General features: G+C 43.6%; 6 protein-coding genes across 6 annotated transcripts; 3 read left to right on the top strand and 3 right to left on the bottom strand.

The window, feature by feature from the left end:
* Window positions 1–1071: 1071 nt before the first annotated feature.
* On the top strand, window positions 1072–4292 carry IL334_001103 (uncharacterized protein; the record flags this gene model as incomplete). The annotated part of the gene is made up of 7 exons (XM_062932863.1): window positions 1072–1288; window positions 1382–1741; window positions 1794–3124; window positions 3187–3289; window positions 3345–3843; window positions 3897–4190; window positions 4247–4292. The coding sequence occupies 7 exons, from the start codon at window positions 1072–1074 to the stop codon at window positions 4290–4292; spliced, it is 2850 nt and encodes a 949-aa protein (XP_062788914.1).
* Window positions 4293–4376: 84 nt separating this feature from the next.
* On the bottom strand, window positions 4377–6303 carry IL334_001102 (uncharacterized protein; the record flags this gene model as incomplete). Its single annotated transcript, XM_062932862.1, has 10 exons — window positions 4377–4809; window positions 4869–4981; window positions 5059–5112; window positions 5175–5253; window positions 5343–5353; window positions 5435–5668; window positions 5740–5826; window positions 5950–6003; window positions 6141–6197; window positions 6250–6303. 10 exons carry the CDS (start codon window positions 6301–6303, stop codon window positions 4377–4379), a joined length of 1176 nt encoding a protein of 391 aa, XP_062788913.1.
* Window positions 6304–10466: 4163 nt separating this feature from the next.
* Window positions 10467–12883, top strand: IL334_001101 (uncharacterized protein; the record flags this gene model as incomplete). Its single annotated transcript, XM_062932861.1, has 12 exons — window positions 10467–10537; window positions 10632–10716; window positions 10779–10797; window positions 10853–10900; window positions 10979–11223; window positions 11289–11347; window positions 11419–11521; window positions 11593–11940; window positions 12007–12070; window positions 12139–12410; window positions 12469–12627; window positions 12701–12883. 12 exons carry the CDS (start codon window positions 10467–10469, stop codon window positions 12881–12883), a joined length of 1656 nt encoding a protein of 551 aa, XP_062788912.1.
* Window positions 12884–13146: 263 nt separating this feature from the next.
* IL334_001100 (uncharacterized protein) lies at window positions 13147–13894 on the bottom strand (the record flags this gene model as incomplete). The annotated part of the gene is made up of 5 exons (XM_062932860.1): window positions 13147–13194; window positions 13402–13525; window positions 13665–13710; window positions 13795–13834; window positions 13892–13894. 5 exons carry the CDS (start codon window positions 13892–13894, stop codon window positions 13147–13149), a joined length of 261 nt encoding a protein of 86 aa, XP_062788911.1.
* A 671-nt stretch (window positions 13895–14565) lies between these two features.
* Window positions 14566–16450, top strand: IL334_001099 (uncharacterized protein; the record flags this gene model as incomplete). Its single annotated transcript, XM_062932859.1, has 5 exons — window positions 14566–14677; window positions 14855–15150; window positions 15209–15669; window positions 15744–15956; window positions 16078–16450. 5 exons carry the CDS (start codon window positions 14566–14568, stop codon window positions 16448–16450), a joined length of 1455 nt encoding a protein of 484 aa, XP_062788910.1.
* Window positions 16451–16868: 418 nt separating this feature from the next.
* On the bottom strand, window positions 16869–18322 carry IL334_001098 (uncharacterized protein; the record flags this gene model as incomplete). Its single annotated transcript, XM_062932858.1, has 5 exons — window positions 16869–16914; window positions 17031–17465; window positions 17615–17935; window positions 18034–18070; window positions 18127–18322. The coding sequence occupies 5 exons, from the start codon at window positions 18320–18322 to the stop codon at window positions 16869–16871; spliced, it is 1035 nt and encodes a 344-aa protein (XP_062788909.1).
* Window positions 18323–22029: the final 3707 nt, after the last annotated feature.

The following is a 22029-nucleotide window of genomic DNA, read 5'->3' as shown; positions in this document are numbered from 1 at the left end:
CACTACCTACTCCCCTGGGAAACAGCGCATAGCTGTGAAGAGGTCGAACACATCGAAGTTCCTTTTTACAAAGCGACTTATTATGACACATAGTATTCCAGGAAAAATCAAGATAGCACTTCATGACGGGGGACTTCGAAGTATCGATTTCTGGCTCCGCATGTATACCATCATACCTTGGACGAAACACAAAGAACATACGAGACTGGACGCACGAGATTGCGAGCCGAGAGAAGAGCGAAGAGAACGGAACTCACTTGTACAGAACTCTGCGTAATAATGGTGTGACAACCAGTTGAAAGATCGGCAACATTGTCGACCATGTCCCGTCTCTTCTTTCACCCTTACGAGGCCACATTATGTGCAATTCTGCGTCAGCGAGATCTGAATCACGCATTATCGTGTGTCGCAGTCCTCTTCTTATGAATTACAGGAGGGCAGACGCGGATAGTTTGGAGCAGTGGTTTAGGACCCCAGCGGACAGATAAAGCGGAAAGATCCAACAAAAACGAATTCAAATGAGCGGCAACTTCGTTCTTTTAAAGAAGACGCCACGATACAAAGAAGAGAAGGCGGCGTGTATACTTCTTTTCACAAGAGTTAAAGAGTCATACCCATGACACAGCACATAGGAGAACCTCATTTCGAATTCTAGAAATAAGAATAACCGTTCGAGCGGCGAATAGAGAGTGTGGTCTCGGAGGCATGTCTCAAGGAGTTCTGGGCGCAGGAGATTGTTGAGCTATTCGACTCTGCATGCTACCATCGTAGCTCGCGTAGGAAGTCTCCATGCTGATCAACGTAGCCTAGCGTACGTAGTTGCAATCTTCATCTGTGTACTTCCACGCATGCAGCATTTCTTATGCCACAATTGGATTAATAGCTATTTTGCCACCTATGATACAGTATCACCTCCACCTATCCCACGTGCGATCTCGGATCCGGGGGTTTTATCGTCAATGATATGGAAATCAGTCTCCGATCATCATCCTTCTTATCCGATTCCTTTTTGAATTTCTTCTTCTTTCAACTTCTGGTAACAGAGTGTTCCATAATCTAGTGCCCTTCAGAATGGTTCAGAGACAACCCTTTGGCGATTTTTTGAATTCGGGTTCGCCATCGACTCCTCGCGGGCGAGGCAGAGGTGGGAGTCGAGGGGGTGGAGGCAGAGGTGGTGGAAGAGGTGGATACACACCAGGGAGCGGCAAGAAGAGCTTCAATGCTGATTATTCAAATATGGGATTTGACTACGAGAAAGTCAACGGTCAGAGATACACCAAGATGGACGGTAAGCATACCACCGCATCATGACCAAGTCGATAGAAGCTGGATAAATCGGTGGCAAAACTCGGTATTCGAACTGATGTGACCACATTTTCAGGCTTCAACGTACAGCCATTTGGTCCTCCTCCTGCTGATTCTGGCGGATTCACCCCGCGTGGTAGAGGTGGTTATACTCCTGGTGGTAGAGGTAGAGGCTTTCAACAAAACAGAGGACCTCATCAGAATCCTTCAACCCCATCCGGCGCCGCTACCCCTGTTCGTGGCTTAGGGTTTCGCGATCAAGTACCAACCACAAGAGCCAAAGGTGATCATCGAGGCCTAGGTGTTGGGCATTCCACGGTAGGGAAGGGGATTGGAACGGGAACTGTTACGTGGGGAGGAGGCAAAGCTCCGTTGTTCGTGAAAGCTGGAGAGCTGTTCAAGGAAGGTGAAGTTGATATAATAACGATGGGAGAAGGTGAGTCATAAGTCCCAGTCATACGTGCTGTGCAACTAATGGACATGTGTAGACCATAAACTCCACGTTCAAGTTCTGCCCTTATCTGACCCTTCAGCTCCGCAAATGACCCACCTTCAAGACGACACGGAAATCGATATAATGGAGCAACCATCACCCGTCACTTCCCCTGCATCCTCCTCATCGTCGTCAGATATTGAAGAGCCTTCCTTTACAGTCGAAGGGGAGCAAGACTCAATTCCATCCAGCTTACAAGAAGACGCTCTCGAGGAACTCCTGGGCTTCGGAGCCGAATCGAACGCAACCGATGCAAATGTTGCGGAAATGAATATGTCAACATCCGATTCTGCGCCAGTAGATCATGTGGAGATGACCCAACAACCCATCACCAACTCAGGACCAGATGAAATGGCTGACGTCAACGATATACCCATGTCGGCGGGGCAAGATGTTCTGAAGGAAGAAGATCAAATCCACGTGAATGTCGACGAAACGCCGCTACAGCAGGATGAAGTATTGTTCTACGTTGATATTGATCCTGATGTTACCGAGGACATCCCTGTCCCCACATACGACACTATACGAAGTACACCTTTAGGCGAAATTTCTTCAAATAACGCTAGCATGATTCCCGTTGAGGAGGAAATCTTGTTTGTGCCCAAAACGTATCGCAAACCTGAACCAGTCTTCATCGATATAGGTCCTGCCTCACAGTCTACGCGACAAGCAATAGTATCCGAACCACCTAGCCGTGTCTTCGTGAACCCTCGCGCGCTATCTCGAGCGGAGAAGAAAGCGGCCAAACGAGACAAGAGACGTGGGAGAGGAAAGAAGACACGTCAGAAGAAAGCAGACCGGGTTCCGAGAGACGATTCTGACATCGAATGGGGTAGCGATGGTCCGCCAGTTGCGATTCTTGACGTGGATGGAATTGATAGCGATGAAGGCGAGGACATGAAAATATTGCGGGACTACCTCAAAGGAACCATGCTCAATGCCGAAAGTGCGGGTGAAGAAGAAAATGTTGAAGCAAAGGAGGCAAGTGAAACTGAGAGCACCGCCGATGATGACGTAGCCGAAGAAATGGATGTAGAAGCGATGAGGCTTTTTGGACAAGGCATCAAAGGCTTAACCGAAAATGGTCAGGAGATCTTAGATGAGAACGAATGGCAATCCGAAGAATCGCAAGAAGATGAAGTCAGTCAAGAAGAAGCAAATGAAGAAGACGACGACGATGACGAGGATGATAGTTCTTCTGTGCTTGGGGAAATCGACATAGAAGGCATGTTGGACGATATAAGCGATGAAGAGCAGGTAGATGCCTTCTTCAAAGGGTCAAGCCAATGGACTAACGAAACGGACTGGTTCGTTACCGCAATGGAGGTAAGCGCGACTCCGGCCACTATATAAAATATATCATTAGGTCAAGTTAACACATGCTCTAGGATGCTCTTGACGGAACCGAAGTCAATATGCGGGATAGAAAAAGCCGAAACAGCTTGTTTAAATCGATCGAGAATGGGGACTTTGGTGACGATTGGGGTCTTGGTGAGTGTATTCGTTTCAATATACTGAGAATAAAGTTGTTTACTCTTTCTCGTAGCACCTGTGAAGAAAGGGAAAAAAAACAAGTTTGTTCCTCCGGCACTCCAGGCTCAATGGGAGAAAGACCGTCTTGTCAAAGCAGAGAAAAAACAGCAAAGAGAGCTTGAAAGGCTCATTGCCGAAATCGAGCCAACCCTTTCTGGTTACTCGCGAAAGGGCAAGGCGAAAGCTAAAGGAAAGGGCAAAGCTCATCAAGCTGCAGTCGCTCATCTTATCCCGGCGTCCGCTTCCCAGGTTGCCGATATGTTCGATATCACGTCGGATGAAGAAGATGAAGACGAACTCCGCCTTCCCTTGTTCAAAAAAGGCGGTCGAATTCCCACGAGCTTGCCATTGGAGATCATCGATCAAAAGATCAACTTTTTCCTCGAGGACGGAGGCAAAACAACTCTTTCCCTTCCTCCAATGGGTAAAGAGGATAGAAAAAAAGTTCACATGTTGGCGGATTGTTACAGCTTAGGTTCGAAGTCTCGTGGAAGTGGGAAGACCAGATTCACGTAAGTGAGAAATCGAGCTTTGGAAGAGCCCATCACTCATGTCTGCTGCGTAGCGTGTTGACCAAGAACAAGCGGTCCGGAACTCTTGTAGATGTGAGAAAGCTTGAAAGACTACTTTCAGCTTCGCAGAAAGTCGGAGGCGGTTTCTACAACGCTCTTCGCACTCGTGGAAGTAAACCCAAAGCCAAAGGACCTTCCGGCGGACCCTCCGTCAAGCACAAAGATGGAGATATGGTGGGTCATGGGGCAGACAGAATTGGACAAGACAATATAGGACACCAGTTGTTAAGCAGAATGGGCTGGGCGGAAGGTGATAGAATCGGTAGAGGAGCAGGTCTGGAAGCACCGTAAGTGTCCCGTCTACTCAATTGTCATCATGGGCTCATCTCAGGCAACGACATAGGATTGTGGCGATAGTGAAGAACACCAAGACTGGTCTTGGAGCATGAGCGAAGATTCAAAAGCATGAGAATTTCATTACAATTACAACATCATATTTTGACCATTTACGATCGCTAGGAGACCCGCATGTATCATATTATATCCTTCTCCTCGCTTAGCCTTCCCGTTGGATAGTCGGAAACTGGGTTTGGCAAAATATCCTTGAAATCTTCTACTGTCACAGGTATGGTCTCTTCTAATGGGAACTCGTTATTGTCATGATGTGATATAAATTCCATGAACGATAAGTTCAACCTAGGACTTGCGTTCTCATACTTTCTCTGCACTTGCCCTGAAGAGCCTATTGATCGGCTACGACAAACTTGACAAGTGGTACTTCTTAATAGTTTGGAAGATGATATAAACTCAGCTTCTGACAAGGGCCTGGTGATGCCCTGAGGTGGCCGAAGTCCTTCCTCTAAAGAACGTTGTTGAACGGCTCGCGGCTTGGTGACTAACGATAAAGCGGTCAAAACGTAAAGTTTTGACGAGACTGCTCCTGGAAGAAGAATCCAATACGATTTACTACGACATAGAAAGGTTCAAATCAGTGTTGCGCTGTCTATAGTGGATCGTCAACTTACGTGAGGGTATACAAGAGCAGAGACGCCAGTTGCAGTGAAGTGACTAAAAATCCATTCCGCAGCAGAATTATAACTAAAGAATTGATGATGCTGTTCGTAGTTTTGAATCCAGTCTGATCAAGTGTGAGGACACACGAACATCACTCAGCATGAATCGCTTTGTGCTCGCAGAGCGTACATGGGAACTCACTCGGACACAATGTAGGTATATGGAGAATATCACAGTGAGGATGAAGTCGACACTCTGTTATAGAGTCCGAATCAACAATTGGTCAGGATTTGCACACGATGCTGAACCCAACTTACGAATTGAGAACTGTACTGCAGATTCCAAAACAAGGTTAAGAGCTTGTGTTTTTTATCATTAACCGCAGCTGTATTTTCCCTATGAAGATAGCCAAGTATCAGTCAAGCCCAGGCATACATGCTCAATATCCCGGAACGAGTTGTACCGAGCTTCGAGTTTGGACTTACGATGCGATATCCTGTCAGGAAGAATGGTCGTCAGGCAGTCTTCAGTCAGATGGTAATACGCCGTAAACAAACCAGAAGGGCTAAGAACTTACTCTGGCATAAATCGGAGCAATCCAGGATGTCACCATTCCTAGTACCACTAAGCAGCAGAGCAGAATCCTGAAAGACCAGATGAGAGACCTGACCATTTTGGAGTCATCTCCAGCCCTTAAAGCCAAAGCGAAAGTGAAGAATATATGAATCATATAGCCCTGGACGATAAAAGTGCAGATTGATGACGTTATCGCTCTGCCCCAACCAATATGTCCCGTTTGGATGTCCAATGTCTAGCAAGAATAAACAGAAGGTTAAGTTAGCAGAGTATCATCACATCAAAGCGGAAATGAATGAATCTTACCCACAAGAAATCACCGGGTCTATCAAATATCTTGAACATTTGAGCCCACAACAGAGTCGTATCTGCCGTCGTCAAGAGGCAAATAAACTAACCCTTCCAGTCAGAATTGTCTGCCTTTAGTCACGATCAACGAGAAACGTACTGCAATCTGGTGAAAGAAGAGTTCATCATTAGTGTTTGTAATTATTCATCCATCTAGGTGTAACTTACGAGAAGCTTTATTTGCAACCGATCTTCTTGAAATCTGAGGAAATAACGGGAGGCCTGTCGACACAGACGCAATGAGACTCAAATATGTATCGCAAACAAAAGAGATCTTCTCGCAGAACGTACGGATGACTATGGTGGCAGGAAAGTCAGTATTGAACAAAGTATCGAAACGCTTGGCACATAATGCTCACCAAGACAATTCCTAATAGCAGAAAACTAAAGCCGAGTCCCACTATCATCGGTCCATACTACCATCCAAGATCTTAGCTGCACTCGCTAGGCGAAATGATCTCTGCTTACCACAGCGAAATACGACCAACCAGGAGGCCAGTAAGGAACAGTCGTAGTCGACATACTCGTCCGTTTGAAAGAAATTGTTTTAGTTCAGGTGTCTCTGTTGATTTAGGAGGAGTTATAGCATGCACTTGATTGACACAGAGGTGAGAACAAGGACTGTATCGTTCTATATACGATAATAAGGAAACGGGGAGCAATCAACAGGACGACATTCTTCTCTCTTCTGACATTCCTCGATCTCCTTCATGTATGTATCATCAGGACTCTTCTCAAGGATATGCCGTTTGAAAGACGAAATTGGTGCAGAAATAACGGTCGACGCCACAATAGTCATGGATTGGTCGTTCTTCTCGACATGCAACTCAACTTCGGTGTTGACACTATTACCTCATTATGAGTACGTACCGTACGTACGTACTTTCTGGAATTCGTACTGCTTTGGAAGCAATCCTGCCTCAAGGGGAATTATCCGGAATCCGAAATTGCGGTAACGTTATAAGGTTTCAGAGCCTTTGAGAATTTGTGCCGTCATATCTCTTCGAGCACGCACAACACCGTGATGTCTTCCCTTGAATTGCTGAAACCGGAATCGCGTTCCTGATCGACTGAGAACAAATGCACATCTGCAATGACACGTTTACGTGAATGATGTGACTATAAAAACTTTCAAGCCGCAGCTTCGATATGTATGCAGACTCGCCGTCCGAAATCGTATCAATTCGGTTACGTCTCGTAACGGGATCCTATCTCTTAATAACCAAACATGTTGGGCCTTTTTGCATAATACAAATTTGTATTTGGATGAACATGGATACACACAAAAGTTTACCCAATAAGATCTTGTTTACAAGTCAAGTGCCTTATTATCATCCAATAGGTTGGCTTACATACATGTGAATACAATATATATAAGCAATGGTAAGCTTGATTACGACATGACTACACGAGACTATATGAAAACGCCTCTCCCAACACTCCCTGTCTCGGTCTTCTCGTTGCTTGTACAGATCTATCAGAAGGAGAAAGAAACACCTCCTTCTGCGTGTCCACCTGAATGACGAGATTCCCATTGATATTCTCCATTCCTCCATAGCTCGACCCTACATTTAGGTAAGCATTCTGTGCATCCCCGGCAGGGCAAGATTCCAACTCCAAATGGTCCTCGGCTGTTTCATTCCAGCTACCATGAATTTTAGAGTCACGGCTGGCTGAGAATTCTTCAAAGGTCATGTCCGAGGTCGCTGGGTGAGCTGCGTCCGATTTTAGCACATGGGAGCCTAGCGATTTGACTTCTGATGACTTTTGGCAGGAAAATGCACCCAGTGCAGTGGCAGGACGATGGGACCCGGATGCGATCGGTATCTGCGATTTGATACGCTCGACACGAGTAACAGTCAACAATGAAAGTACTGTCAATGTGTAAACCTTTGTTAGGAGGCCCATTGGAAATGCAATCCAGAAGGTATCTCTGTCTCATCCGCACCGTTAATCATAACTCGTGATAAGCGGAACGACTCGAAACACGCACCCAAATCTGAACATTATTAGAGTGGCAAACTGTAGTGCAGTTACCAGAAGACCATTCCGAATCAGGACGACAAGGAGAAGATTGATTATTCGGTTGGTGGATGAGAACCCAGTCTGCAGATTAGAATATGATTAGCGAAGGACAACCCACGTTGATCAGTTTCACTTACGCGGACACTATGAAGTTTGTATGAAAAGAGTATTGACAATATGAAATCGAAAACCTTCGTGAAAGAGGGTCGTGAGATGATGTTCAGACTAAGATTACCCGTTCATTGCGAATAATATTAGACTTCTCGACTTACTGTTACAGAAATGAACTGCGCATTCCATATCCACCCAAAAACTTTGTATTCGTAACTTTGTGGAGAGGATAATGCCGTCCTAATTTATCAAAAAAAGCTATGAGCCATGTTGGCACTATGCTTGAAACACGCATCATTATCTTACGGGTTTTTTAGAGTCTATTGAAGAGATAATCAGTCATGGTAAACCTAAACAAGACTAGGACATGATAAAAACACTACTCACATTCAAATAAATCGGATTCGCTAATGCGATCGCTAGACAAAACAGAGCGGCAGCGGTCAGAGATCCAAATCCCAACCAAAACCCAATTCTGCTTTTGAACGAGCTAGCACTAAATCTCATGGCTTTGACAAATGTTGATAATCTGTGTAGCATGAATATATGGGTCAAGAAGGGCACCAAGGCTAAGCAGACGGCTCGGGCGCCGTAGAGACTGTCTGCTTGGATTCGCAAAGCCTGATGATAATCGAAGTACGTTAGGTTTGACTGATCGGAAGTGATAGCTTCCTATCCTTGTACGGGCTGGATATATGTTTCCGGACAGGAAGCAACTCACGTAAGCCAAATCTCCAGGTCGAAGCGCACACATCCTTACAACTACAGAGCAAAGGAGGGCGGTGTCGATAGTAGTAAGGAGACAGAGGACCTGAAGGATAATATGCATTACTTGGTCATCGACATGAACATGAAAAGACGGTTCGGTTCTTCTCATATCCTTCAAGTGTACAACTGTGGAATAAACTTACTGCCACCTTTTGCAGCAAAATGAAGCAGGGATGGTACCTGTGTCAGCTTGAAAAATCAAAAGAGCATGAGACGGCCCACCAATGTCTTAGGTAAGTAGCCATCTCCTGAAAAGCTAGTGTAATATCGAAAAGCCTGCAAGGGTGAATTAGACCTAGTACCTAAAACTAGCTAGAATCAGAAAATGAATTTACTGCTGCCTATGGGGATTTCAGTGTCCCCCATCGTTGTCAGTCTTAATCACCGGACAAAAAGAGGAGAAGGGACGCCAATCGAAACTCACCCAAACAATCCCAAGAACTACACAACTGAAGACGAGTCCAATAATGTTAGAACCATACTACATATTACTAATTTAGCTTTGCTAATATTTGCTTTGAGCCTTTCTTCTCTACGTACAATATCGAATTCCGCGAATGTCTCCTGCGAGGTCGCTAAGTTGTTCTGCATCGCTTCAAGAACAGCACGTGTCGATGGCGAGAAAGCAAGTGAATACAGGTCAAATCGAAGGTTTGAAGAAGATAAAACATATTCGAAGATGTTCACTTATCCTGTTTTTCGGTGCGTGCGGATAAAGCATGCAATCTGTTATTTTGACAGGCGTTTGACAAGCATATCTTTGAGAAGCTCATTTCGGCTATTCTGGATTCATGTTAGTCACCAACTCGAACCTGAGACATCAGAGAAACATTGAGTTTAGGGGGAGCACAAACGTATCGTTAACAGTGAAACCGTCCGTCGACCCAATTCAGGGGTCTGGTGGGGAAAAAGCGCAAAAAACGATTATGGCATGTCCGTAACAACGCATCTCGTTATCTGCCCACTTCAAAAACGGCAGGAAGGCTTGAGTTTTCTCATTCTCATGATGGCATTTATACAAATGGGCCATGTGACAACTCTGCTTTCAAACGCCCATTCGGCTCCCACTATCATAAAAATATGATCTCAGCGCTGAGCTGTACATGCGGAAGTTTCAACGTCGGATCTCGAATGGGAAATCGTCCGCCGTATTTCATTAGCCCTGCGAAAACAGTCATGATATCCGCTCAGCCAGTCATCGTAGGGTAAATACCAGATTGGGAATCCTGACTGCTGTGTTTCTGTTTCTGCTTGTTTAGTCCTTTGGAATCGATAAGCGTAACATCCTCTTCGATCGGCAGAAGCCGAAGGTAAAATTGGGTTTACTTGTTGCTTCATCCTAACTCAAAAGCAAAGAGTGAGCATCGTCAAGTTAGGCTGATGTGGGGATGAGAGCGCTAGACTGCATTGCTGTCTTGCAGTGATAGCGTCTCTTGGTGTACCAAGTGATGTTAGCTCTTTTGTTCACTTTAGCTTGTGGTTGTGGTTGTGCGGTATGATGTCATCAATTTCAACATGTAACCTCCACACATGTTGTCATTCAACTCCACTGTCATTGGTCGATCTCCAGTCCACCTTCGTCGTCGATCCCACTTTGAATCATACATCGCGCTTTCAAGGCCGCCCTCATTTGACTCTCGATTCCTGGCTTCTTCTCCTCAACCAGCTATATGAACTTCAGCAGGTACATCCAAACGTTCAGCAGAGCTCACCGTATACCAATCAATTACATCCAGTCAAACTCACTCGGTGTCAACCAATTCTATCGAAGTATATCAAAGATGTCCGCTCCTGAGATCGATATCCTCACCAAAGAGGTATTACCCGAAAGTGAGTTGAAAGATGGTCAAATGTAAGTCAAAACTTCCTAGTATGCTATTGGCCGATCGGCTTTGTTGGTTTCGCGAGGAAACGGTCGAGCTGACACCAGCGTTTCAAACGTGTAGGAAAACAGTTGAGTTTGGAGAAGGTAAAGTTCTGCTCTCCAAAATCAAGGGAAAGATTTATGCCACATCTGCTTTTTGCACACATGTAGGTCTGCACATTCTTGTTGACAACAAGAGCGGCAGCTAACAATGAGCTTAATTGAACAGTACGGTGCTCCTCTAGAGAGTGAGTCGATGAACATAGCTTGTGTTGCTAGAAACCTAACTGATTTGCTCCATAGAGGGCGTCATCTCACATGATGGCAGAGTTGTATGTCCCTGGCACGGAGGTAAGTCTCATATCTATCTGCGCTCTGGGATGTGGATCGGAACCATTGAAGCTAACACTTGTTACCGTGTCATTTTAGCTTGCTTCAACGTCTGTACCGGTGACATTGAAGATGCACCAGGATTAGACAGTCTTTGGAAGTTTTCTGCATCAGTAAAAGATGGTCAAATTGTTGTGTCAGCAAATCAACAAGAAGTAAAATCTAAAATCGGTAGAATCGTTCCTAAAGCTAGAACAAAGGGTGCAGGTAGGAAAGAAAGTGAGACTGTGGTAATTGTTGGTGGTGGTTCAGGTGGAATCCATACTGTGGAGAGTTTAAGGATGGTATGTTTGCGGTCAAATTCTTACGTTTGAATCGGAGTCTAGCTCATCACTTGTGTGACGGATAGAACGATTTCCAAGGTGATATTGTCATGATCTCTGAAGAAACTTATGCCCCTATCGATAGGTGAGTCCCCATTGACCGAACATCCCTGTTCGTTACGACAAGAGAATTGACCAAGTCTATACCACATGCAGAACCAAAATGTCAAAGGGTCTCGTCGACGATGCTGAGAAACTTCAATGGCGTAAACCTGAGGAATTGAAGAGCGACTTTGGAGTGGAATTCCATCCCGGTACAGTGAGTCACGATCGCATCAACCAAACATTCGTTGAACATGGCGATAATCGATTGACAAATTTCCTTGATAGTCCGTCACAAAAGTCGATCTTGCCGCTTCAAGCGTCACAACATCTTCAGGATCTACACACAAATACGACCATCTTGTCTTGGCACCAGGTGCCAAACCTAAGAAAATCCCAATCGAAGGCGCAGATCTCGATGGAATCGTAACTCTTCGTTATGTTCAAGATACCAAGAAAATCACTTCTGCCATCACTAAGGACTCCGATATAGTTCTGATCGGTACCAGTTTCATCTCAATGGAAGCTGCCAGTGCTATCCTTAAGAAGGAACCCAAATCAGTCACTTTGGTAGGAATGGATGAAACTCCATTCGAAAAGATATTAGGCAAAGATATCGGCAACGCTGTGATGGAAGTGAGCTCAAAATCCCAGAATACTTATCGTGACGGTAGCTGATAGCAGAGATCTTCTGTCCATCAGAACATGAAGAAACAAGGTATCAAATTCTACATGAAAGCCGAAATTGAGAAGATTGCTCCTTCTGGTAAGCCGTTTCTTTGGTATGGCAAGATATTCATAGCTGTATAGCTGATTGTAATGTGGATCGAACAGAGTCAAACCCTTCCCACGTCGGATCCATTCATGTTAAAGGTCAGGACCCCATACCAGCCAATTTAGTCATCATGGGAACCGGAGTCGCTCCAGCCACCAAGTTCCTCGAGGGCGTAATCCCACTTGAAGAGGATGGCGGTGTTAAAGTAGATGAATACCTCAGAATTCAAGGACACAAGAATGTCTACGCCATTGGAGATATTGCTCATTACGTTCAATACCCTGACAAATTCCCTCGACGTGTTGAACACTGGAATGTTGCAGGTAATCACGTGCGTGAACCATGATGCTTCCCGTAAGCATGAGTGGACGGCTGATATAGGTTTACAGGGTCGAGAAGTCGCCCATAACATCGCTCATCCAGATGATCAAGTCGCCTATACCAAAGTACCTATCTTCTGGTCCTCTATTGGTAAAGGTCTAAGGTACCTCGGTACAGGTGCAGGATTCGATGATTCTTACACTGATGGGAATGTTGACGAACTTAAAGTAAGTAATAATCAGAATCGGCTCTCTGCTCCCCCTCGAGTGCCATCATAATGCTGACGATATCGATTTACAGTTCGCAACGTACCAAGCTAAAAATGGTAAGATCACTGCTGTAGCGACAATGCAAAGAGATCCGATTGTTTCCAAAGCAAATGAGTTAATGAGATTGGATATCATGCCTTCGCTTGAGGAAATCAAGAACGGCAGGAACATCTTGGAAATCGAATTAATCGATAAGGGACAGAACAAAGTATAAACGTATCTTCGACTAATCTCGATTGTTGGAAGGGAACGGCTCTGTACTTGGATGACTTGTAGCTGTATATATATGGTATGAAAGGTGTTAGTGGTGCCGGTTATCATGGTACCTGCTCGTGACATTGTGCTAGTTGTCTTCCTGATGAGTACGAAAGACCTATCTCCAAACCGATGCTCTTTCTTGGTACAGTGTTAATACATGCAGCCATAATAAGCTATACAACCGATATTTGTTCTCTATCCTTTCCTATCTAATTCGAACTATTCGTCGGTCTTTCCAGGAGGTTTTCCGCATGGCTGTACCATTTTCTGTGTTTACGTGAAAATCAGTATTCACGTTTATGATGATTCACAAGGAGTCCTCGCAGAATGCTCTTCTGATGGCTCTCACGGCTCTAATATATCTTCCTGAGATTCGGCAACTCTACTTTCTCCAGATGGACGGTATTTCATCTCGTTCACTGCCCACAACCCTTCCTTCCCCGTATTACAGCTTTTACTGAAAATCTGACTCACCTCGATCAACTCATACTTCTCCCTAGCTTGACATTGTCCATCCGCGATACTGACATAACCCAACAACGGTGGATGTCCAATTATAGCCGCTAGTGTATCTCGGTGTTGATGTGTGAGCCATTCACTACATCACGCCAAATGTGGTCAGTTCGCAGATTCTCTGTACTAGCATTGCAGATACAGTGATAGATCGTGGTGTATCGAATAAAGAGGATGGTAACTAAATCCCTGCCAATTTTATAACAACGAAATAAGATACTCACTATTTAGTCGTATCAGCATGTCCAGTTCCTGTATATCTCGAGTGTACTGAGTATCAGAAAACGAAAATCAGCCTCTATTTGATTGATACGAAAGAAATCTCAACATCATGAAATGAAGGGAATCATTTACATTGTTCTAATTGAGTATTAGCTGTGTATCGTAGTTCGGACTGAAAGTATACATGTATCAGCTTTCCGTGCTGTAAAGCAGCTGAGAGCTGACTTACCATTATGTATCTGACTGTCTCTTTTTCAATAACTAAGAAGAAGTAATCGAAAATAACTGAGAAGAAGTCATCGAGAGAAAGATAAATAGACACCTCTCAACAACATCTGACCAGCTAGCGTGTCCGACAGTGCCACAACGTGTATAACACCGTCTATATCTCCGACGCACACACACAAGGTGATGATGGGATGTATGTGATGTTATTTGATACTCTCACTTTACAGAGTGCCTACAATCGAAGAGATGATAGTTGATAGCATGAAAGCAAATGCAAGTCAAATAGCTAATGTATAGCTAAATCATTTATTGTTACGTTTCATCACCTATACAACACCCATCACTATCGCTTCATTACTCGAGCAGGAACATTGTGGACGAAAACGTACGTTGCCGCCTCGAAATTTCAATATATTCAAGCTTGGAAATCGAATTCAGATAGCTGACAAAAGAGCTAAGCTAATCCTTCTTGTCATTTTCCTCAAATCAGGTCAAAGTGCAAATTCCGAGTATCATAGCGACCAACTTTGCTTCGAGTAGGATAGAACTATCCATGTGAGTCGCGAACTATTCAGATAGTGGTTTGATTATCAGGTGATGAAGGTATTGATGCTCATAAGAAGATATCTTACCATTGTGTAGATATTTGATACAACCCTGTCCCTCATTTCAAAGATGTATTACGCGACAGCAGGTCAACAGGCAACTCAACCTCCTCCGTCAAATAGAACGCCAATGAGTGGATTTCCAAGAGCTGGACCACCCGGTTTCTCATCCCGAGCAGCAGGTGAGTTATTCTCGTACTTCGCTTGAAGGAAACAGATCAGATGGAAGTTCAAGGATCCTCGAATTGTCATAAGGAAGAAAAGGGCATATGAAAGAAATATCTCTAGGAAAAATGACACATCACGAGAAAGAAGAATGAATGACTGATTCTAATTCTTCGGGATATCATTTATAGCAGATCCAAACGATTTCCCAGCATTAGGTTCAATGGGCTCACATCCACCTCGTGATCCAACGTATGCAGCACAGACACAACCTTCTGCTACGGGATCAGCACAACAGAACATTCAAGTGCTACAACAACAGCAATTGTTTCTGCAGCAACAACAACAACAACAACAAATGGGCGGGGGAGGACCACCACCTCCGCCTGGCATATCAGGACCTAATTCAAGTACAATGTCAGGACAAGCAAATGGTGGTTTAGGGGATGAATTTCCAGCTTTAAATCCGGGAGGTGATATAAAAGACAGGGTTGGTACCTTCAATGGAAAGGAAACTTACTGAAGAGCTGATAATCTTATCTTGGCAGATGGCGAACTATTTGAGGAATCCTTCTAATCTATCACAACAACAACAACAACAACACCATCATCAACAACCACTTAGTATAGGGCAACAACCGACATCGCCGCCCATACCCAATGGAACTGGACTACCACCCTCATCAGCATCAGCATCAGTATCGCAATCTACCAATGCAACGCCATCGACAAATCCACCTCATCCGAATAATTCTCAATTAGGTGGAATAGGCACTGGGGGACCACCTTCAACAGCAGATTCATCATGGCAACGTTTACCTTCACCAACAAATAAACCTTCAGAACCTGTAGTAAGACCAGTACAACAGATTTTAAGCTCACCAGTGGATAAATGGGGATTGAAAGCCCTGCTGTATGAAATACAAATGCATATGAATAAAACAGATAGAGGAATGTTGGTGTTCGGTGAAGAACTAGAAGATTTAGGTATGGATATCAGTGGTGAAGAGTGAGTTTTTGTATTGTGTGGAATTCAACTCGTATATCAGGATCGCTCAGCTGATATTATATCAATATGTGTAGATCACTCTATCCTTCGTTCGTAACGCCATGGGCAGATCCAAATTCCCTATCTCAACCGCCTAGAATCGAAGAAGCATATCACATCCCTCAATGCTATAACGTACATGCACCGCCTGTAACGACCAAATTACCGAATTTCACGGAAGATACGCTGTTTTTGGCATTTTACATGTCTCCCGGGGACATTCTGCAGCTCGAGGTAGCCGAAGAGCTGTAAGTGTGATTTTCATAGAATCGCTTTTATGGCAGTCTCATATAACGAGATGCACTCGTGGGGGAAATGAGAATATGATGTCTTTTGTTGACGCGATCCACTGACAATGAATTGCTCTAGATACGCTCGAGGATGGAGATACCATGTCGATCTTCAAACATGGTTAACATCACCTACACTACCTACGGTTGATTTAATGTCATTGACGAATTCATCAGAAGGACCACAATGGATCAGAGGACCGTTCATGTACCTTGACACGAGAACCTGGACGAAACAAAGAACAAATGAAGATTTCACAATTGATGCCAATCTATTAGAAGTAACGAGACCTGCGAATATCATCATATCTGAAGACAAGACTCAAGGTTCAAATTCACCAATTTCAGTCAGCAACGGGAATGGAAATAGCAATTTGAATCCTTCTCAACAGGGAATAAGTTCTTTGTTGAATTCGTCTAATCCGAATAATCAACAATCGTATACACGTTAAAAAGCGTGCGTATCTTAGGTATATAGATAATAGGTAGCCTGAGCGGGGGGGAGATAGATATGTCACACGTTCATGCCATCATCATTAAAGGTTAAACACAAGATACCCCGCTGATTGGATTAAACTCGGCTCATCGAAAGTGACACTGAATCATAATGGCACATATGTAGTCGCGATAATGAGGAGTAGATTTGAGTGACATTACTGACTACAACAGAATATGAGAGGGAAAGCTATTGCAACGTGGATGAAATCGATTCTATATACTGGTCGAACGTAATTTACAAAGGTAACAAGGTGAACTTTCTGTACAAATTGGAATACGTGGTTGGCCGGCCTTCGCTTCTGTCATTCTACGCCGTCTTAGAGTGGGCTTATGCAGGAGACCGCCTTGGGGATGCGATGAAAGGGAAGATGATCAATTCGGGTTCACATGAGCTGCAGTGTAGGGTGAATCGTGTAAACTGTACCGGGAGGAACGAACAATGGTATCAGCGGCTGAGTGCAGATCTAGGTTCGGGTCGTAATCGATATTGAGGAAGAGGGGATGAATTTACGGAAGTGATTGAAATATACTTACGAGACTCTTGTGATCATCGTTGAGTTATCTTCTTCTAACCTTTCTTCACTCTCTCTATCTTGAGTGTCTCGTCTGGGTCGAGATCTAGGTTGGGGTTGTGGTTGAAGGTTGGGCTGAGGTTGAGGTTGGTAAGTAGCTTTATAAGTTGAATTTCTATGATTGACACTCTGATTGAGATTTGCTTGATTATCTCCAAGCCTAAAACTGTTATCTGATAGCATCGACAATCTTTTCTCCAAACCGCTTTCTTCTCTTACACCTAATATCTCGGCTTGGTCTGGATTGACTACTCCAGAAGCGCACAAAGCCATCGATCGCCTACGAACCATGACTGCTTCTTCCTTCCATTGGGCTTGAGCAGATCGGATACGTAGGTGAAGACCCCAGACAGCGGTGAAAAGGGATAAGAGAGAGATGAACGATGCCACGGCAGTACTGCATCGCAAAAAGTGTGGGTTTATAAAGATATAAGCATAATCGAATGAAGAGATAATGGGTGAATGGAAAATCAGCATTTGGATCCGATGACGTCTGGGAAGATAAAAGAGTGGGAGACAGCAAGGTGTGAAGTTGAAGGGACTCACGTTTCCATGGCATTACCACTCTCAGGATCTCCACCACCATCTTCAGCACTTAAATAATCTGTTCTACCCAAACCAAAAGCCAACCAACATAATATATTACCGAAAAGACTCATACAAATAACGAAAGATTCGACGACGGAAAACCTCAGATGTCTAGTAATGGAATCTAAATCTTTAATCTTATATCCCATAGGCGATAAGGCTGTTAACAAGATCCATAAGAGGAATGTGACTATCATCCAATAACAAGATAAAGGTAATATGGTTCGGACGATCAAAGCTTCCCCTGTGTCGATCATAGTTGAAAGATAAGGGTTGTCACTACTCAGATTCAAATGGAGGATCAGTGATTACCCAAGCATATTTCAAGGATGTAATCTTCAATGAGACAGGCTCATACGATGAGACTGTCCACTCACGATAAAGGAGCATAAGTACAATTACTAGTATCAGTCACTGCGACCCTCAACTTTATTAGCTTTATTCCAATTCAAGGGCGAACTTTCACTCACTGCACCATCCTAAAACACCAGCAGAGATCGAGCCGCCCTCTTCATCTTTCACGGTGAACCAATATAATCCCTTTATAGGACCTGGAACAGATAACAACACTAGTACTAATAGAAGTAGCGATAGAGCTGTAAATCCTAATGAGAAGAAAGGCTGAGATAAGATCGGATGATACAAAACTTGTTTGGCCGCTACCATTTCGAGGATGAGGAATAGGTTATATCGATTGAATTCAATTCAATCAAATAGTAAATAAGAAAATAAGTTGAGATAGTACCTCGTATGACAAGAATTGAGACTAGCTCAAACTGTTCTCGTTGAAAGTGTGAGTCGAATTTCTTTCTTTGATCAGATGATACGGGTTGAATCTTTTTTTCGCCAAATCTCTCTCTCTCATATAACCGTTTCTCTTAACCCATAGTGACTGAATCCATGTAACGCCTTCCATTGACAAATGATTCCTATGCTCGCTCATTCTCATTTGTTCTGTACTCATAGCTGATCATGGAGCTAAATAAACAACGGTAGCCAAAAATTTGAATCTCATCCTTTCTACCGGACATTGGGGATCCTCTCACCTGGCTCCTGTATTGATCGTCGGTAAACAGATCGATTCGAGATCCTTTAGCATGTTCTCCCTCACAAGAAGTGATCTACAGACCTGCTTAAGTCTGGATTGTGCGGGGTGATGGATTGATGGGTGTGCACATAGGAGATACGGGATAGTACATAACGGAAGAGGCTTAGCGATGTAAGCGGTAAACGTGGTTGAGGTTTGAGCTGATTCAGTATAGATATCATTCTCTCAAAGACGTATTGGACCACCTCGAGGAGAATAACAATGAAAGGATAACATTGTATTGTAACAGTATTATTTGTCAGTCAAGTGCGTGAATCAAGTCTTTTTGATCAAGGATGTGTACGGTCTTCTTTTCTCTAGTGCTCACGATAAATCCTTTCGGTATACGCCCTTATCATGGTGTTCATATTCATTGGATACTATTCAGAAGACATCTGTGTTCCCATCCTATTCTACGAAGCCTGAGATCGCACTCAATATCATCTGCCGAGTTCATTTCTCTTGAATTCATGCGCGAATTTAAACTTTGGGAGTTAAAAGATATCGAGAAGGATGTAGTACTTAATCGTTTGGTATCTCAAAAGTGGGACGACCTTTTTTAACAAGTAATATGTGGAGTGACGTCTACCTCTTTTCAGATATACTCGTAGCGATCCTTTTATCTGCTCTGGGATGAGTTGAAGGAAAGTCGTGCATGGGAGTAAATGTACCCCGTCGCTCATCACTTGCCCACATGATCAGGGTAAAATTAAAAAGTAATTTATTTTATTTTATCTAATCAAAAATCGATTAAATGAAGAGACTAATATTTTTCCTTGTCGATCACGTTCCCAGTCTAATACAGCCGTCCTATCGCCCCCTTTTGTACTGTTTGTACTTCAGAGAGAGAGAGAGTTAAATAAGGTATTTCACGATCGAAAGTCAAAATCCAACGTACACAAAGATGGGAATGTCTTAACGTAAAAATCCCATCTTATCAGGAACGTAGATCTCTCTATTTCAGTAGACTGCAATGTACTGTGCTATACTTATCGATAGAAAGATACCCTTCGAAAGCGATGAGAAGCTGTTTCTGACTGGTATCTTAGTACACAAGAGTATATTGAAATGATAAAGCTGGTTGAGACTCAAACGCTGCTGCGGAAGCGATGAGGGTCACAGATAGATTCGCACGCAGATCCTGCACTCCGCTGTGGAGTATGAGTGAATCTTTCTGTTATTTCCCTGCGTCTCTCCCATGAGGTCTCTCGCACACTACGCAATCTCTCTGCTGGCACGCTAGTAGGTGAGAAGCCCCGACCTGATCAGTGTTGAATAATGGGATTCTCAAATTGGCATTGGACGTAGTGTGAAAAGCCAGCTTGTTCATTGATGAGGGTCACGGACATATTCCGCATTCCAATCTCATAAAATAAGCATGTGAATCCCAACTAGGGGTCGTTCCACTCTAAATAGTGGGGTTACGAATTTCTACCCCGATTGAACTGTCTAATTTATTACAACTCGATATCGGATTTCGGTGACATATTGTTCAAATCCAAACGATTACTTGCGGCTCATGCCTGTTCACATGTACAGATTGTGGGAAAAGCAAGCATACGAAGGTTTCGGCATTTAGAAATTGTCTCTTGATATATGATCGGTTTTAGCAGGGTTCATTCCAAGTATTTCCTGAGTTCGAAGATCCCCCTTTCTGAACTGCTCGATCAATTCCCCTCTTCTCTAAACCATGGAGATACATGGAGAGAAAGTGAAAGTGATCGGGGGGAAAAGATGGGAATCCTGAAATACCGGGAAGAGTGTGGTGATGATTTTCGATTGCAGCAATGACGGCATTTGCCACGTTTTACTGAACTCGCTAAACCAAACCCCCAAGTATGACAGAATTCCCATAGGGATTCCGGTGCATCGCTGTTGACGATTCAGATTGCGTCATAGGTCAATACATTCTTTCTGCGTTCAAAGATATATACCTTGCCAATAGACTGGTTTGGTCATGAGAGATGGAGGAAGACAAGAAGAATATGAGTACATTGTGACTGCTATAGCTTATGGAATCTGCGTCATTTGAATCAAGTGGAGGTGGGACAACTCCCTTCGTGGGTAATTATATCCTTGAATTGAGAGAACAGCTGTCAGATCTGCGTCTTAATAATCTGAGTCCGAAAGCAAAAAAAGGAAGTTCAAGTCTAATCAGGTTAATTAAGAGAATATCCCACTGTGTGAAAATGACTCTCCAAGAGGCAAGTGATGTGCGATGCGCGTCGGTGAATTTGTAATTATCGTACACAAGCACAAGATAATCACCGTGAGCAAGAAGCCTGGAGCAGGGGGAAAGAGCAAAGTTTTCTGTTTCCCACCAAACGGAAAAACCCTCCACGTGTTCGATCGGTTTTCATGCACTTTTGCATCCTGTTCAAAACCCCTTCAGGTATGAAATGATTTTTTTACATGATCTTCTCTTCTTGTCCCCATTTAAATCCTCTCCTCTCAAATGAATTCCCTTTTTTTATTTCATTGGTCTTTTTTTTAGTCTAAAATAGTCTATTAAACCCTGTAAAACTTGCGTCATTCTGATATTGATAATGAACAATCAATCATTCGATGAAATTTAATCACAATAACATCATTAAATTGAAACGATATGAGTATCTACCTCATCATGATGCTATTGACCTGCATGCAAGACAGATATGTCATATGAACATATGCATATACATATATATAAGTGCAGAAGATATGAAACGGGGCATGCATAAGTTGAATGTTGCTTTTGGATTGTCACTTCTCTGAAACTTAACTTGATCAGTTTTCCACCTGGGTCCATTGAAGCTCACTATCCAAGGCAAAGAAACAACAACCGCCTTATCATTAGCACTTCGGAGCATCAATCGAGGAAGAGCTGGACCATAGCGGTTGTTGTTGACAAAATAGTAAAATAGTAGCAACTTGGCGTAGCAACGAAGCTCAAGAAGACTATCGGGGCTGCTGGTGAACTTTCTTTATCACATTAGAGTATCAACTTAGATAGTAGGAGAGCCCGACACGAAGAGGAACAGTCAGCACGGATCAACGGACAGAATTCGGACCTTGTCGGTTTGCTCTGTGACACCAAAGTCGTTCTATTAGATCCGTGTACTGGCATACACCAAAATACGCCCTCGTTTAAATCGAAGTGCCTTTTAGTGACCCTTTCCTTGTTCAGACCACATCCAGATCATCCTAATACTAGAACAACTATATATACTTCAGATTGGACCACGGATCTGATCCGACCTGATCAACACCACATATTCGCTCGGATTGTAGTCTCGAATCTTCTCCC

The sequence above is a fragment of the Kwoniella shivajii genome, chromosome 1 (assembly GCF_035658355.1).
Source record: "Kwoniella shivajii chromosome 1, complete sequence".
Lineage (NCBI taxonomy): Eukaryota > Fungi > Basidiomycota > Tremellomycetes > Tremellales > Cryptococcaceae > Kwoniella > Kwoniella shivajii.
Note: the sequence above shows the minus strand (reverse complement) of the source record. Positions and strands in the feature narration are given on the sequence as shown.